The 19,899-nt window shown below is 39.2% G+C and overlaps 1 protein-coding gene across 2 annotated transcripts in view; it reads right to left on the bottom strand.

Annotated features, from left to right (window-relative positions):
- Window positions 1-19,402, bottom strand: part of pde8a (phosphodiesterase 8A) — a 43,338-nt gene extending 23,936 nt beyond the window's left edge. Inside the window, exon 1 of one of the 2 annotated variants that reach the window (XM_067495976.1) lies at window positions 18,818-19,402. Coding sequence is in view for 1 of the 2 variants with exons in the window: in XM_067495975.1 (XP_067352076.1) it covers window positions 18,067-18,219 (153 nt within the window). In the remaining variant the exon portion in view is untranslated. Of the gene's footprint in view, window positions 1-18,066; window positions 18,774-18,817 lie in introns of those variants that run through there. The other variant, XM_067495975.1, reaches the window with a different exon arrangement.
- Window positions 19,403-19,899: the final 497 nt, after the last annotated feature.

Raw genomic sequence — 19,899 nt, 5'->3', positions numbered from 1 at the left:
GCAGAAAGTTGAGGTGCACATTGACCTGTTTGAAGCCTAAAGACACGAGTAATCTACAGTATTTTACTCTAATGCTTTCAAAAGGTCTGTTCTTCGACTGTATAAAAATTGTGAATAACTTTGTCTGAAACAAGCATTTTTTTTATTCCCATACATTTACACAAGTAGTCTCCAAGTACATGTGTAAAGTGATATATACTTTTACTCCACTACAATTCAAAGGATAACATTTACTTTTAACTCCAGTACATTTATTTGGTCAGATACTACTCACCAATACATAAATAAAAAATATATATCATTGTAGGATAATATTTTAAATCAACCAGGGCTAGAATTTACAAGAATGTATTAAGCAGTACATAATTTAATTACATTTTGTTTAATCATTTGATAACATTTTAACTATATGTTAAATGCAATTATAATACATTTTCACTCTTTATTTAAATAATTTAATTAAAACATTCATTAGTTAAAACCCTGCTATACATAACAGGACAGTCTGCATTAGTAGTTTTACTTTGGGTACTTTATTATATTGTGTGTATATATTGTTGCTAATACTATTGTACTTTTATTTCAGTAAATCATTTTTGAATGCATAGCATTTACTTGTAACAGATGAATTCTACACCATGAAGTTGCTACTTTACTTTACTCTTTTTATTAACTAAAATGTTCAGTTGTGAAAATTTTAATTAAATAAATTCAATTAATAAAAAGCCAGATCTCACACAGACAGTTTTTCAACTCATTACACTTTTCCTACATGAGCCTACTCTTTTCTAGCTGCAAATAATTTCGCTTCCTTCCTGCTAAATGGAACCCAGCTCAGGGGTTAGTAACCACAGCAACCAAGCCCCTTGTGGACCGCCATCCCTCTAGAATTGCTCTTCTCCGTAAACAATCTACACATGTGAGGAGGAATACAGAGAAGATTTTTGGAGTGTGAGGGGCTGCAGTAAATCCCTTCTAGCTAAATTGTAAGTCCTTTGAAAGCTCCATGAACCAACAAAGGGGGAGAAAAAAAACGATTATACCTCAGTCGTAGACAAATTGACATCATCATGACGCCAGACTCTTTTTTTGTAGTTGTCCACACAAGAGGAGAATGACATCAGGGTCACTACAAGCTGATGCTCTGTGATAGTCCTTTTTTTCCACAAAGCTCATGTGTTCTGGAGACACAGCATGCATGTGCTTGTGTGTGTACATGTCTCTCTATGTTTGTGGGGATAAATAAATAAAGCACTTATATTTTAAAAGGGCTGTTTAAAGGTTAAGGTTTAGACATTTAGTTGTGGTGGTTAATATTGGGGTTAGAGGTTCAAGAATGCATTATATAGAAACTATAGAAAGGCATTTGTGTATATGGGGCTGTATAGTGGAGACTAACATATGGAAATGCCACAAATGCATGCTCTTTTAAGAGGGTTTGACTAACACCTAGTATTCCTGTTGTCAGATTCGATTTCAGTCAGTCTGACCACGTGTTTCAGAACAAATAGCTCAGTCCTCAGCTTGACTAATTCTGATTAGAAATTCTAACCGTGCACTTATTTTTCTGCAGAGGATAAATTCTGCAAAGAATAAATCCTCGTTTCTATAGACTACTGCTGGGTCAATGTCACAGACGGGGGCTGTTCAAAAGTATACTACACGTAAAAAAAATTGTTTCCACTGTGAAGCTGTGCATTGGCGAGCCACTTGAGGTCGGGGTCTTGATGTAGGGAGTTAGCTGAGGTCTAGCAAGAGCACTACACAGTACTTAGTCTGCATCCAGGGATACAGTACGTCCATCTTTAACTGACACAGACAGGACTAATGATAACTGCAGCTGAGGTTGTGTAATAGTCGGCGTGCCACATGCACAGAGCAAAACCTGTCTGCCAACCTCTACGAACACACACACACACACACACACACACACACACACACACACACACACACCTCAGCTGAGCATTTGCATCCCGCAAACATCATACTGGCATTCAACCAGAGGCAAACAAAGCAGGGAAAGTGAGCGAGCATGTAGGCCAGAGAGGAGCACAGTAGAGACATCGTGTGTATTCCTGCATAACTCATGTCCTGCCCTATTGCTATATGCTGCTCTATTGTACCAGTCACACTGGGATCACTCCCCACCAACCGGCCCCTTCTCACCCTGTGCACAGTACGGTCCAGTTGCGCTAAGTACAACTACTTTGAAAAATGTCTGTTCTCCGTAGTACATTATTATGGAGTACATTAGTATATTATTGATTACATTTGCATTTATCCACTTGGCAAGGTACAAGAGAGGGACAGCACTGGGTTCACTGAGAGGGGCACTTTGAAATGTGCACTGGAGGAGCTGGCGACTGAACCACAGATCCTGCAACTGGTGGACAACATGCCCCAGCCAAGGTATAACTAATGCAGCATAATACAGCAGTCCTCCAATAAATGTTCCCTTCATTGAGGTGATTTTAATCTATTTTGTTTTTATTTGTGAATCAATGTGCAAAATTGATTCACTGATCAGGTCATTTTAAAAGGTATATTTTGAAATGCTAATAAATGATGTTGCATCATACTTAGAAGTGTTCTTAATATGCCGCACCTATTTATATCAGCAGACAGTGCCCCAGGAGTTAAATCAACAGCTCACTAAAATAGGTGTACAGGTGTAGTTTGCAGTTAGTAAGGAGCTTGTATTAACCTAATAGAAAGAGCAAATTCTATTTTGTAATATCCACCATTGTAAGCACAAAATAAGGTTTTATACTTCTGTCTTACAATAAATACACTATGTTCAGAAATACATTTAAAAAGTGAGCTAAGTTGTACAAAATATGTGAACATATCCTTTAAGGTCCTTATTTAATTTTGCTTAAGTGGAGTGCAACTACCCAATCAATGTTTTCTCACCTAAATCCAATGGTCTCCTAGTTTCATTCAATACACCTAAGGTATTTACATGGCGGAGCTGCCTCTGACCCTATATCCTGCTCCAACAGTATCCGGCCCTATAGATCTCCTCCTCCAGCCCACCAACTTATCTGACACACAGACACACACACAGACACACACACACACAGACACACACACACACACACACACACAGACACACACACACAGACACACACACACACACACGGAGCGTGGCTTTCCACTAAAGTGAAAAACAGGAAATTGGATGACATTGTTCGGTGCGCCTACATCAGCAGTCACAGATAGAAAGAGTAAACAGCTTCCTCCACCCCAGAGCTGGGACCAGGATGCAGGGAATGTTGGGATGCCTGCCCTGCCCCTACTTCTTTGGCAAAAGTGCATGGCTGCCATGTTCACTAACAATCTCCAGCTCCTTCACTTTGACACAGCTTTTCCCAGCTAAGATGTTTCTCTTTCCTTCCCAATCTCTGACACGACTGCTTCTCCAGCTGCCTAACACTGCTTCGTTCCTCCTTAAAACTTCTCCACATGTGGTTAAGGACAATATTATATGCAGAGATGATAACACTACAGCAATATTGGAAAAGATCAGCATTTCTTCCTTAGATAAAATCAAACTCTCACAACTAGTAGATTTGTGTCTGGCTTCAGTGTGTTTTTTATACACGTGCGCGCATGTGCGTGTGTGTGGCCATCTAAAAGTGTGAATCAAATGGAGATGAATCAATGTTCTTCATTAGGTCTGATTAAGGGCAGCAGTCCCAGCCACAGGTGTGGATGCACACTATGTACCAGACAGACAAACAGACAGACAGTCAGACACACTTATTCTCACACACACTGAGCTAAGCGATGGGATAAATGGCACTGAGTGACACATCAGCCTCACCACATGCTGAGCCACTCAGATAGTGAAGCGAGCTGCCCATGCTGTGTGTGTTGCCTCAAAGAGAATTCACTTTCATGTGTGGCCACTTACATTCGCTGCCCGTAGATCTGTGAAGCCATCAACAACAATGGGGTTTTTAAAACTGAAGCCTCCTCCAACTCTGGCAAATTAATGACCCATCTAGCAAACACCTCACCAAATTCTGTTAAACTAAAACACTAAATCATTGGTGTACTGTATGCTGTATGCTGAACCAACAAGTTAGCAAGGGCAATCTGCACAGGACACACCCAGGAAAAAAAAAAAACTGCAAATGTGAACTTTGTCTTGTAATTCAAGACTGTGCTTTTACCATCTTTTACCATCTATTTCAAATACACATGACAGGCAACAAAAAAGAACCTCATCTGAAAAAGTAAATAGAATAGATAGAAATGTGTGTATACAGTGAGCATACACAGTATGACAGTGCTGAGAGACAATATGTATACACTTAATTATTACCCTTCAGGATCTACACGGTGAAGCCCTACAACTCTTAAGTGTTGTGTTTAGTCCCTCAGGTCGGCTAACTCAGGGCCTTATGGATGTTCTTAGGGTCTGACTTCAAACAAAAAAAGGCAGATAATATGCTTCCCATCCAGCTAGACTTTGGAAATCTTTGCCTCATCCAAATTAACTGGTATTTAAAGAAACACTTTTCAACCTTATTCAAGTTATTCCTTTCATCCAGCATAACGATAGTGATAACAGCTCTCTTAATGACCATCAATTGAACTCTATAGTATATTTGTCAATACATCAGATATATTTATAGGCCACTATATCGGATGTATTAATTTGGACCAAACTACAATGAGGCAAACACACTGTATAGTGGAACATGTAGTTAGTCATCCCACCATGGTGAGGTAGAAAACACAGACATGAAAACTGTGAGGTTGACACGATGGTGGTGCCTATAAAATATTAAGAAAAAAAGACAAATGTGGCCTTTTTAGTCTTTACGCTGAATTAATGAGATGCACTATTCTTTCATCTTCAAACACCCCTTGGTTCAAGGCCCAGTGTGAAACAAATGGTGATAAAGCGCTAAAGTGATGATTATGTGTTAGAATTCAAAGCTGAATGTGTTGGTATTTTTCAGTAGTCTCTCAGCAGGCCGTTTATATTACTACTCCAAATAGTCAAAAGAATTTATCATTTAGGGATATAAATGAAATGTATATATCCCCTCCAGTAAATTAATAAATAAATTAATACATTAAACAATTGCATAGGTGCTGGATGAATCACACCCTATGGGTGATTAATTCCAGACTCCAGAAGTCAAGACACCAATACAACTTCCCATGGTGAATTACTTTGCACTTCCTTTCTGTCCATGTCATGCCTTTATTTTCCTGCCTAACACGTTCCATTGCTCTCAGAACACCTCGCACTGAAAAGTCTCATCTGCCGAGAGCAGATGCTTCTGTGTCTTCATGCAAAATACCATGGGATAAAACTATATGTTTTAAGTTGGTCTGATACAGCTTAACAGCACAGATTACATTAATGCATTAAAAACACCAAATATAAGTCCATCTAAATTTCAGACTGTCCAGTATTTATGTAACCTACTCTGAATTGCTTGTATGCTGTAAAGAAACATCAGCATAAATAAAATACTACAGACAGAATTAAAAAACATTCTTTTCCTCCAAATAAAAAATAGACATTGATCAAATGTGTTATGTAGATGTAAGTCATCCATTTAGAAAAATAACTGCAACTGTGTGTATTCCGGCTCTGTCCACATGTCTTCTTCATAGTGACCAAGGCTGCAGTTAGCCAGGCAGAAGACTTCAGTTGAGTCACAGGCATGGCTGAAGGAAACTAGGCCACTGTGGATCTGTTTGTCCCAGAACATCCTACTTTCTCAGTATTTGTATCTCTGCCTCTCCCTCTCACTCTGTCTAGTGGAATGCACTACAGAGGAAAGACCAACCCCCTGGAACAAAACTTGAATGTCCTGTAAGGAACATGCTTTCAATCAAACATTTTTTTTAATTGCTCCAGTGTATCAGATGAAATGCTATGGCATGAACAATTTGAATCCTTTCACTTTCAATAAAAATTGGTAAACTTTGTGCACATAACTGTACATAAGATCGGCTATGGTAAGATTGTCTAATTTTATTTACCTTTACTGTCCTCTTTTCATTTTTTTTTTTTAAAGGCAATGGTATACACACACTGAACTGCAAACATAAATAAGTTTTTGCATGAAATCTAATTGCAAATAAATTACATTGTATTTTTCCTTAATTATGCTATAATGACAAACAGAAATGGCAAGTTGCAAACATGTTGATAAATAATATATGAACAAAATTTTGTCTATCCATCCATTTTTCCAGTACAGCATATAGTTTGTCTAACCACAACTTTTTAAACTTTTTCGGGTTGCATTTAGGTATTCACATCAGCTGCCTAAGGTTAGAGAAAGATTATGACCTGGTTTAATAAAGAACAAATTAACAGTCACCACACACACACACACACACACACACACACACACACACACACACACACACACACACACACACACACACACACACACACACGACTCCGGAGTGAACTCATGTCTGTAGCATGACAGCCCAGCAATTCATACTGTAGGAGCCCACTGAGCAGGCGAGCAAAGTGTATTACGCTATCTGATTTAGAAGATAATTCCTTATCGATTTACTTCTACACATTTCTGAGTCGGGCTTACCCTTCTAACCAATCAAAGAAGATTGATTTTTTTTGCTTGACTATTAAGTATTATCATACTTTTTGTAATTTTATAAAACTGAAGAGCTGGACATATTGTAGCAAACCGTTGGGGAGCAGGGAGATGGAAAAATGAAGTGGATTTATTTTGATTCTCCTGCTATGGAAGACTTGATTCCTAAAATTAGCTTTGACTACTAAAGTCTGCTGCAGCTAGTGTCTTAATGTAAGGCCACACTCCAAAAACTAAATCCACCATCAGTGTCTTCAATGATGGGGAATTATAACACGGCCCTAATGAGTTGCAATATGACAGGAAGAAAATGTTTATTCTTACGCATATGCCACATTACATATCAGATTACAATGTGACTGATCCTATGAAGTCCACTCTGTTTTAGTTTAAAGACATGTATTTCTTCTCATATGCTATGACTGCATCTCTGTTTCATCACTGTCTTCCTGGCCCTTGAGTATTAGAGCTATGAAATTACAATAAATAATATTGATACAAATTACCCATGGAGCTGAAATAATTGAAATTCCCTGAGTGCATTGAAGACCAAGCCTCACCCAAAGCCTTTGGAAATGAACATCTTAGCAGTGCTGCCAGTGTTGTGCAATAAGTATGGCTCACAAAAGGCTTTGACAGCACCCCTCAACATTGAGATAGGCTTTGGAGCATATTTCACACCTTTAAGTATAGGTTGGTTATGTTAAGTTTAAATAATGTCAGCTCACCAGGCAACCTGTAGGAACTGCTACACTGTGAACTACATATTATTCATGCTGTCCCCAATTCAGCCATTTCTGATCAGTAACGCATGCAAGTGGACACACATGCACACATACACATTTATTGTTTTTTGAGCAATGCTTCCAGAGTACGCCCTGACCTTTATTCTGTTTGCAGTGACATCTCTCCTACCTCACCAGACAGTGCGGAAGCTCAAGCATACGGGAATGCACATACACACACAGAGGGAAGACACTGAGTAACTCACAGGAGACTGAACTTGGCCTGGAACTCAGTCCCTAACGCCCATGAATGACGTCCGTGGTTTAAAAATACAGAGTTTGCAAAAGAAAAAAAAAAAGGATAAGTTACTTCATCCTTGGTGACTTGTCCCTCTTTCTCAATGGTGTTCCACACATTGAAAGCATTGCCTCAGATATCTCACAAAAACCAACACGACTGTGAACTGTTGGTTCAGTTTGCCACTGAAAAATGGGATATTTAATAGAAGATGGCACAAAGAACACACATGTAGAGAGGTGCAGCACAGCAGTATGCAATGTTTTATTCTGCTACTACTGAGTTAGTAATACTTAAGTGTGTATAGTGTTTATATTTTGTGACTAAAAGAAAATATGTATTGGATTCTATTGACACATGTGCGATATCAGAGCATATGCTGCATTCTCTCAGCTCGTGATGCTGCCTGGGCCTGCCTGCATTACCCTGTGTGTGAGGGTGGTGCGAGTGTGTGTGTGATCTTTGTGTCACTGTGCCAAGGAGTGTAACTGAGGCCTGGCAGAGGAGCAGTTTCTGCCAACAGACCGAGTGACGAGGGTTAGAGACAGTCCTCAGAGCCCTCACACACTGGCCTACAGGGAGCAGGCGAGACATACACTCATTACATGTTGAGAAATACATAATGCTGTTTGCTACATGGCTCCATTAAGGCTACCTGCCAGGCTGTGCTGGCAAAAAAAAAAAATAAAAAAAAGAGTGTGAGTCCTTATATTTTAAAACAATGCAGTTTTAATGACACTGCTTTGCCAAATTTTCTTAAATATTTAACATCACCTGTGGTATAACAGTTACTTACAGTATCAAAATTTGCGTTCTAGTTTCCAAGTTCCCTCTACAGCTTTTTTCCATTATAATCCAGCAATTTTAATTATTTCAGTTTCACAGAAACAAGGTCAAAATTGAGGTAAACTCAGATACATTGCAAGTTCTAAGAAAACTGGTTCCCCCTTTTTTCCACAATGAAACAACCTCTTTAATTTTGCTGAAATTCTTACTTCTTTAACACATCCGATTTGAAATTCTTTTTATGTTGCAATCTGGCTTTTCCAACTTCCAAAACAACAGCAAAAAAAACAATATACAATGTTTTTCAAAGGATGCAGTAAACATATAGGCACATCCATGATATGCTGGGCACTTTCTCCAAAGTTCACCTTCAAGGTATTTCTGGCCTTATCCAGATTAACATGAGATCCACACAAGACCTGGACAATCCTCAGCTATTGAGGACTCTGGGGCAGCCCCTTACTAAAACCTCTTGCCTTTCCTCTGACCCCATGCTGCTTCCTTCAACACTACTGTTACCCTACTGTAGTCCCATGAACTGACTGCTTCACTTTATTCTTAAACCTAAGCCTCCCAAACAAAACCTGTATTGCTGTAAAATTACACCTAAAGCACACTTAGAATATGGCATTTAATTTTCTTTAATTTTATCCCCTGTGCATTTATCAGCTGTAAATACTGTATCTTTTTTACAGTATATTCGTCTGGCATCAGAGTGTCACCGAACCAGCTGTTGATCAGGTATGTGTGGTTCTCCTTCCTCTAATAGCTGGTGAGGTCCAGGTAAGGTCAAAGGCCAGTATAGGAAAAGGACAAACTAAAGGGCTGGAAACTCTAACTGGGACAATGCCTGGTCCATTGAAAAAACAGCGTGCTGTAATCTTACCAGGAACCTTTCGATCAGTCCCCTTTCTCAGTACAGCAAATCCATGACAACAAGACAAGCAGAGTACAAACACACACTATACCTGAAGACTGTCTGGCCCGGATAAGAAGTCATTAGTGTACAGTAACTTTGCTGCCAGAGCCATACCCAACTGTACAATCTTAATTACCTTACCAGCTATGTGGCCTAAAGAGCTAATTGCAACACGCCCTCTGCAGCCACACCACTCCTGTTCTATCTGGTACTTCACAAGGTTCCACCTGTACACAACAGCATAGCCCCTTTTGCAAATATCCGAATCGGATCTCTGGGAGCTCTTCAGGTGGCTATAAGAGTCTGAGACAAGCACTGGACTCCCCCTTCACTACACCAACTAAAAAAGGAGCACTGATGTCACCATTGCATTAGAGACCAGTGAGTGACACGAGCTGTAGCTTAGCACAAAAACTATACTTGGGACGGACACACACACACACACACACACACACACACACACACACACACACACACACACACACACACACACACACACACACACACACACACACACACACACACACACACACACACACACACACACACACACACACACACACACACACACACACACACACACACACACACACACACACACACACACACACACACACACACACACACACACACACACACACACACACACACACACACACACACACACACACACACACACACACACACACAATGTCATAAAATCTGTAAATTGTTGTTAAATTGCCTCTCTGACTTAATTGTAATAACAATATATTTATTATTTGGTTAAGTTATATTACCCCGGAAATCAAGCTCTTAGTACGCATAAGCAAAGACATGTCAGGATACACCCAACAGAAAACTAAGAATATAGTATTTATATTTTATGATACCTGAATTAACCTCTTGGAAATTTCAAAAATATCAAAACAAAATATCAGAAATATCCAAATCACATCAATTCAGTCAGACTTTTTTGAAAGTAAATTATTCAGTGTTACACTATAAATTCAGTGTGGTAACAGTTGCCTACATTTCTAAATTAGGTTTTTCGTTACTCTTAGGATCAAAACCTTCTTTCTGCCTCCATACTAGACCTACATTTTAAAGTGAGTTTTCTTTTATACAAATATATTATCTCATACCTATTTTTTCATAAATACAGAAAAGAGTAATTAATTAATGAAATTGTTTGTGAGGAATATGTTTTGGCAACGGTCACCACTTAACTGCTGGGTTTCAGAAGAATGACAGTAAGGTGGAGAGTGATGTATAGCACTCATGTGCAAACACTCAATTTGGACAGAGAAAAAAAAACAATAATGGCACACAACCACTGACAAAAAATAAAATGTAAGTCTTCTATTAGGGAAAGATTATGTGGAATCAGTTTTTGTACAAATGCCTCTGTAAAAGGTATAAGAAGGTGGATCTGATATTTTAACTATGCTGATTCTGTGCAGACATTAGCTTAAAGACCTTCTTTGTCTCCTGTAAAATATATTGTCATATATGCAGTAGCCACAGTTATTCTGCTACGCTGAACATAGACAAAACAGATGACCTGTGAAGTATGTGATCAGGCAGGTGCAACAGGTATAATAAATGACACAGGTGTTTGGAGAGACATGCAGGAATGTTTCACTATTCATTCACTACTATTAGAGACAGGTAAGTGTCTTATTGTTTCTTGTGTGCCCAGAAATATTAATGGGGCATGTACTGTCATAGTTTCCATTGAACCATTTCCTGCTCTCCTATGGCTTCCAGCATACTGCGTATCCAGTGTCTGAACGTTTTATGACTTTGGCAGTATCAGAACAAATGGTACTAACTCATAAATTAATTATTGTGAATCCTTTGTGCATTGTTGGAAAAAGCAAAGTTATATGAGGAACCCGCCATAATAAAGGCATGCCAAAGTTATTGTCTTTAACATATAGTGAAGATTAGAATAAACTTAAAATAAGAAGTGACAAGTTTATTTCACTTTTGTTGACTATAACAATCCAGCCTGTATTAAATAGACTCATTCCGACCTACAGATCTTAGTAGTTTGATGTAATATATCAAATGTTACACGTGTATATTTAGGCTTGAATTTCAAATGAGCATGAAACAGACTGACTTCCTGTTTGTGCATCTATGCTGTAAAATTAATTTGCATGTCACAGCCAAATGGTTTGGAGTATTTCCTTTATGGTACAGTTATGAATGCCTACTTCTACTGCATATGATGAAGCTTGTACTTTGCAAATTAGTCAATTATAAAAATAACAAGGAGGAACAGATTAGTTTCTATTTGGTAAAGGTCAAAACATGGCTTGAGCTTTAGACTAAAATGTGTCCTCACAGTGTGTATCCTTTCTGAACCTCTGTGTAGAATTGTAAGGGATACAGTATATGAACTGAGGATACAGTATATCCTAGATAAAAAAAAAAGGCAGGACACACTCCAGAGAGATTTGCGTCAGAGCAGTGTCCATTAAAACGAGGGAGGAGACAAGCACTGTTGGCTTAATGCGGTGTTCAGCAGGTGAATGAGTGTCCTGCGTGTTTACTACAGCCAATAAGCTGCAGGCCTATTCACTTAAATACAGCAAAGCTCTGCTCAGCGATTCTTTAGTGAAGAAAGGCAGTAAAATTAATTTAAAGCCTTGGGATCCAAAAAAGTTTTAGATAAACTGCCAAATTTTGCACTGAAATACACATTAGATTTATTATTAAAACCAAATGTACAAGTTTTTGTTGCCCCAGGATGTCTTTCAGCATACTCTACTCTACACAACTTTGTTCAGTTTATTCTGGCACCAAGGACAGTAGTGTGACAGAGCGTGAAAATGGCCAAAGTACTCCAGTAACCAGATGCTGTTAACATGGCTGTTAGCATTGTTAGCACTGTGTGTTGTACATAGTTACAGCGGTCCACAATCAACACACGAGGCTCTCTTCCAGAAGATATTAAAAACACATTTAGGGACACAGACACTGACACTATGCAAGAGAGAGATGACGCTGAACTTTTCCTTGGGAGGAACAATGATGGCGTGTTCTTGACATGTGTACTTTTTGAAATTACTCTTAAGTGTAGGTTTAAGACATAGAGTGAGGGAGGTGTACACACAACATCCCTGTCTGAGAACGGTACACTCAAATCAATGATGCATTCTTTTTTTTAGATGCGATTTCTAAAACAGGAAATAGCTGTGATGTGACTGGGTATTTTCACTGATTACTGAAGTGAAAACTGATTATTGCAATGCAGAGGGACAATCACAATCTTAAATATGCGACTAATGACAGTGCCGGCACAAGACTCAAATCAATCCACCGCACTTTGCTCAGTGCTCCACATAGGTATACGTATGAAATTATGCCCCCAAAACAAAACGAAAAAAGATTCAAAACTTACTAACCAAGGGGAAATAACTGGAATACTCTAATAGTATAGTATCAATACCACTCTTGTGCTGACTATGTAAATATGGCACTAGAGTCAGCAGGAAGGTAGCTTAGCTTGCCATAAAGACTAGAAACAGCAAACCAGCTAATATTAATGGGATACTACAATGTATGGATAATGGGAGTCTCACAGCCAAAACAATTATTTAAAAACTCTTTAATACTATGACATTAATACTAGGTATACAATTAAACTCTGTGAGCAGAGTGTCAGAGTGGCACCCAGTTCTGAAATGTGCCTACGATTTTATGTTTTTATTAATATTTTAAGCAATTCTTAATTTTTATGTTTTGTAATAATTTTATTGTTAAATTTTGGGACAAATAAGGTGACAAAAAACAAAACAATGCTCTCATTCACTTGTGATAAAAGTGATGATAATAGTGAATTCAGAGGAAGTGAACACCTAGCAGGACTGTCCTCTGTCACATTCCTGTATACTTCAACAGCAGCACCGTCCAGTCAAGTCAGCTGTGAAAGTCTAAATGAATGGGGCAGGAAGCTAAATTTGGCCCACACATCGGTAGCATGACACCACAACAACCTCTGCAGTTGCTAACAGCTCAGAAAATGTGAGAGACCCAGTCGAGGAGGAGCTTTAAAGGCCACCACTGGACCTGGGCCCACTCACATCTACATTCCTGTGAGCTTCTGAAACAGAGCAGAGAGCGCTGCCACAAAGTAAATACTTGTAGTGCCTTGTTTTGGGAGAACAACATTTCCGTAATCTCATGAAATTATCACATGCTGACCTTATGATACTAAATTCTTAACCTGGAGGGGGAGCGAAACTAGCTTTAAACATGGCTATATTTGTTAAGACTTTCAAAAACAATGGGAGGTTCTGTTTCTTAAGTGCATGCACCCAACTGACACCTTAGAAGTGAGCTGGCTCTCTAAGATGAAGAGACCCAGTGTATTAACACTGAAGGTGACAATGAGATTTATTATGTTATCCATGTTTGATTTCTACGCAGGATTACCACTTATGCTGTCAGTACAAGAAGACTTTGGTTATTCCGTCAGGTATGAACGGGTTTTGGAATGTAATGTAAAATGTAGGAATACTGCAGGAACATCATTATTCCTCCTTATATATACAAACATACAATAAGATAATAAGTGTTAAAACTTCCAAGACATCTGTTGGTGGACTGTGGGTGCTCTGTAGGCTCCATCTCACTTCCTCTCAACTACTTCTTCACATGTGACAGAGGAGATAAATGACATTGCAAGATGAAAAAAAAAAGAAATATAACGTACTGCCCTGCAGACACTCCAGACAGGAAGGGAAACACAGGGTCACGCTGCAGCTGACGGTTTGTTTAAATAAAGCAAAATGAACAGCTTAAGTTTTATTTAGAGTCTGGATTCAAGTGGTTTGGGAAATGTTATGTCAGTAAACTAAAGAAATCTTTCAGTGTGTTTTTTTTAAACATCTGTCTTGTAAATGTTCAGGCATGTCCAGTTAGCTTAAAGCGTAAGATAAAAAATGGAAACAGTGGGAAAGCACCTGGCTCTGTCCAGTGGTAACAGAAATCGACCTAGGAGCACAGCAAGCTTATTAATTGGCAAATTATATTTCCTGTTTTAGAAATCACGTCTAGAAAAAGCATGCATTTGTGAAAATTACAATATATTTTACCTGGACCTCATCAGGACCAGTAACATCTTGTTCTGTCCAAGAAATAATCAGGCAAATAAATTTCCATAAATCAACAAATTGACACGTTTAACACCTCAGTTTTTGTAAAAATTAAAACAAGATATAAAGGTGTTACTTATTGATCTTTAGAGTAGCTAATAGGTGGATTTTGTATCATTTGGACCGAGCCAGGCCAAATGTTCCCATGTTTCCAGTCTATCTAATTGACTGCTGTCTTCTCATCTAACTTGGATGGGTGTTTTTGTCCATAGTGCCTTATAGCACTAAATCTTTACCTCAGTGGGAAGCAAACTGCCAACTGCAGCAGTGTGAAAGAGGGCAGGTGTCTTGCACTGGCTGTCAAAGGCCACTGTACATATACACATGACATCCTTGACAGATATTGACAGGCATAGTTAACCACTGATCCAATCAGCAGCTATAAAGACAAAGACAACAGCATTGCCATTGAAATCAACTGAGTGTTAACTTCAAGTCAACTCAGTGTTAGTATTTGTAGGTGCACAGAGGGAGGCTGCTCCTTTTACGTATCATATATCTATTACGACAAACCGCTGTCAATTCAACATGAGATATAAATTCATTAACTTTAAGTGTTTAGAGAGTAAAGCCCAAGAACAAACATTTTATAGAGCAAGTGAAACAGAAGAACAGCACAGGGACATTGACAGCCGAATGAAATAAAGTAAAAGAAAAAAGAAAGATCCAATATCAGTCTTCCTCCTCAGCCAACAGAAAAAGCACAGTGGATTAATTCACCACCATGCTAAGCCTTTGCCCTCCTTTGGAATAAATTACCCAATATATATAATAATATATAAAATATAATAAACACACACACACACACACACACACACACACACACACACACACACACACAAACTACTGACCAGAGAGCACAACACACAAACAGTGGGAGAGAAAATTGACAAATGGAGATACGCATCACAGGCCAGCGATGTAACACATCTTACCTAACACCCTTTAAAAGTAAGTCAGATGCATCACATGAGGTGTTTTAGTTAGAGGTTTTTAAGTCCTGTGAGGTAGCAACAGTTAACAGCAACAAGTATTTCCAACTTTAGAGTTTAATGTTGGGAGAAGTCTGAGGTATGGCTGAGTGATTTCCAATACTTATGTTGATGCAAGCAAAGAAATCAGAGAGCAAGCACGGTGGTATTGCATTCTGGATACTTATATTCTTAGCACCTTTTATCGTCCTTTTCCATTTATTGTCATAAATCAGAGTATAACTGACTCTACATGTGCTGTTCAGGTTGGGAGAGCTACTTGATTTCTGTGAGTAGGGGCAATCAGACTGGAAAAGTCAAGGCCAGATAAATGGTGTTGTGTTTGGCTGAGTTCTTTCTGTCTGTTTTGCCCCACACATACACACACAAACACACAAAATGCCCACTATCACAAGACCTTGTACTTGAGCCTTATCATCACAAGAGCAGCCCAGATGGTAACGTATCCTTGACAAAGGATCACATCACACTCTCAAACTTCTATTGAATCTTTCTCACACTGTAGATGCCTGCACATGTTCTCTCTCCTTCTTTCGCCAAGTGTAAAAAAAATTGTAAGTAAAGCCACTACGCAGGTTTAACAGTTGCTTAATTCAGTTCTGTAGTATGGTAAATGTTTGTACTGTGCTGTAGCTGCTGCCAGCTGTGTGTAGATGTTGGTGATTATTATTATTCTTCAGGGGACGAATGTGTGCGCTCCCTTTAGAATCACAATGACATAAGCTACGGCACAAACATGCACACAGAGACTAAAAACAAAATAATTAGGCACACAAGCTATTTGGCATGAAGTGGATCTAATATACTTTCTACAGGGTGCAACTAATGACTTTTATTCATTATTGATTAACCTATTTTTTTCCTCAGCGTTTGATCTGAAATAGAAATGCTTGTTTTGTTGGAACAACATTTAAACCCCATGCAAGTTGAACATTGTTCTTTAAAAAAAAAATGAAAAAATTGTTTGCAACTCAAATTTGCTAATATAATTTTTGTCAGTCATCTAATCAATTAACAAACTAAAATTTTTCCATGTACTTTCTGACTCCTGAGATCTGGTGCGGCTATATTTTAAAGTTTTTGTCCATAAAAATGCTGAATGCAGTGAACACACACAGTTCGAAATCACACACTGGCCATAATTAATCTCATCAGCAATTAAACGAGCTACAATGAGCAGCAGCAGCATGTCACTGAGCCTTGAATGCATCATGGCATGCTGAGTATAACTTACTTCTCTATCCAATATGGGAAAACTGGGGACAACTAGAATAAAAAAATTAATTTAATCCTTCCCAATCAATCAGACAGACTAAAACACAGGGGGGGGCTTTGCTTCTTACAGTATCCTGTAGTGATTTTTGGCCACTGAATTCAGCTTGACAGAGGCCCTCAAACAGCCTGTGGTCTGTCAGACAAACGCATACATGAAAACTTACGCCAACAAACAGACATGCACTACTAAATTGCACACTTTTTAAGGCTGTTTTGTACATGCAGATGTTAGCGCACAAGCTTCCTTATTGTTAACAGTGCTCCACTCTTTTATACATCTACAACAATTTATAGATAGAATAATCGCTCTAAATTGAGGCCTTTTGCCAGCACACATTAAAAACAACCATTTCTTACTTTGGTGAAAAGAAAAGACATCTGTCTCACTTTAAAACACACATCTGCCTATTAATCTGAGTAATTGTGATATTTTGCTCTTATGTCAATGTGTAATCTCTTATACTGTTTATAAATGCTAAAGACTAAATAGAATCATCATCATCATCATCATCCTCCTCTTGATTAGATAAATCTCTTTAGTCTCTGCACACAAGCATGCAGGCACAGCACATTTTGTTATCCTCTGTAATTATTTATGGTCCAATTCACAAATGGGACTTAATTTTTTGCAGTGATGTAACACGCTGATGACAAATCTTTGCCATTATGTCACTCAGTCCTTTAAAATTACTTCTTGATCTTCCATTGACATGTCACAGTCTAAACACAGTCAGTAAGAACCCACAAGAGATGGCATCCTGTTGAAAGGTGTAACTGGTGGAAAGGTGAAGCACAGGCCAAAGCTGTGTCACTGAAAAAAAGAACCACGATTTGACAACAGATGTCAGAGCTTCATGCAAGTGCATTAGCATGACGATAAGATTATATCATATCCACGAAAAAAACTAAACAAACGTTTACTTTATCCTGACTCTAAGGGGAACAATACCTCAGCTCTTTGCAAAGGCCAGTGACCCTATGACCTTCCAGAGTGTATTCTGTATCATGGCCTAGTTCCACTAAATCAGAAAGCAACAAAGTTGTCATGTCAGGCAGAGTTTGATGGCAGTTCAAAATAGTTCAAATTAGAGTAATGTGATTTCTTAAAACATGCTTTAATAGAAACAACTTGTTTTCCTTATTATAATGGTCTCTGATTTTCTATGTTATGAAGTGTTGAACACAGTCATAAAAATGATCTTATTGCAGGATTTGTATTCACTGTTTTCTTGTATGTAACTCAGACAAAAAGCTTCAACACACCTCTAACTCTCACACATTTTGTTCCTGCCTCTGGAAACGTGAATATTGAAAGGTTCCCTCACCTTGCAGCTTGGGGGTTTTAGGGGTAGTCCCGAGGCAGGATTTCCTTGATGCTGAGTGGTGTTAGTCTGCTGGGGTGAGTGGGAATCCTCGGACTCTTTTCCACTGTGGTAGACCACCCTATCAGAGATATGAATACTTGAAGCACAGCCCATGCTTTAGCCCCACTTCAGCCTTTTTCTTTTTGCGCAAGTGCTTTACTTTGAGGCTACCCGAGTGTCATTCGCCCTCTGTTTTTGTATTTTTCAGATCCACACCTCCTCCTATGCTTTTATTTTCTAAAGTATTTATAAATATGTTTATCATCTAGGCCACAGCAAAACCGGTCCTCCAATTGCTCTAATACAAGGCATGAATAATATATCTTTCGATCCCCCACCCCCCGACCAGGAAGCTGATTTCCTCCCTCTGTTTTTCACATGAAGTTAATTAGAGAGCTTTAATCAAAGCAGCTGTCTTATCCTTCAAAACCTGGATCCCGTTATTCTTCAGCTGGGCTGCTCAGATCCCCATGGACGATGTAGCCCTCACTCCGGCTCCTCTTCTCGTCTCATTCGTACCACATCATCATTTTCCCACAACTTCACTGTTATTTATCAAGTAGGCCTAAACACACAGGCAGTCCCCCCCCCCGCCAGCTTCATGCAATAGTTTTATCCATATGTGTGTCCCAGGTTTCATGTGTAATCGTCCTCCCCCACTTCGGAGCCATCAAAAATGATGCTTCCCCCCCCCCTCCTCCTCTCTCTTTACCAGTGTGGTTGCCCTCTTCAGCTCAAGACACGGGCCATAAACCGGTTCTCACGACACTTTGCTCCAGTCCTGAGTCGTTCATCATCAACAGGCTGAAATATTCCTACTGCAGAGTGTTATTCTGGCCGCTCGCTCCGATGTCAAATACCCTCCGTAAAACATAATGCCATGTAGTCCGACGGAACACTCCATTTATCACCAATTTAGGAAGCGCAGAAATCTTAGTGGATGGCTTACAATCTCCATTCGGGCATCCGCTGCCCGTTGGAGGATGATATACGAGGTCCAAACCCGGGTGCAGTTGGCTACAGTGTTACCAAGCTCCACGATTTTCTCTCATTCTGGAGGAAAAAAAAAACAAGACCGCGCCGTGTCCACAAGTTTCGGATCTTCAGTCGGGGACGGCAGGATTACTGGAGGTTGAAGAGGGCGGAGGTAAGGCAGAATCGAGCTACATAATGCTGATTTTGTGTTTGTCTTTTCTCTGCCTTTTCTGGCGTTTGCCCTTCCAATTCTTCAGCACTGCTTGACAGCGGCACATCCAATAAAAGCACCCGCAAGGATTGACCTACAGCCTTTACTGACGTTAATGCAAATGAGCTGCGCGCAGCCAATCGGCGTTGCGCTCGCCGCCGCCAGGCGGTACTGCGCTTTCCGTGGGAGCTTTGAAAGCAGGAAGAGAGCTCAAACACACACACACACACACACACACACACACTCACACTCTCACTCTCACTCACTCCGAGAGATACATACACAAAGCCAGACAGACAAACGGAGGTACGCTGGGCTGGAGCCACAGGAGCGGAACCTTTTTCTGCGGTGAGCGTTTGCAAACAGCTGTTTTGGCGTTTGGTTTTGGTTGTGTCAACATCACCGGTAGCTCATCGTTTTGCAACTCATGACCAAACATTTAAATCTCAAAGTATGAAACATCATAGTAATTCAGAAAAAAATAATTAGATTTCATGACACATAGTTATAAAAACATATTATAATGGAAGAATATATTATTTGAACATGAATGATTATCAGAGATGCAATTGACAATTCGTTTTTGTTACTGATTGATTAATCAATGA

The sequence above is a fragment of the Channa argus genome, chromosome 2, assembly GCF_033026475.1.
Source record: "Channa argus isolate prfri chromosome 2, Channa argus male v1.0, whole genome shotgun sequence".
Taxonomy (NCBI): Eukaryota; Metazoa; Chordata; class Actinopteri; order Anabantiformes; family Channidae; genus Channa; species Channa argus.
This window is presented reverse-complemented; position numbering and strand designations above follow the sequence as displayed.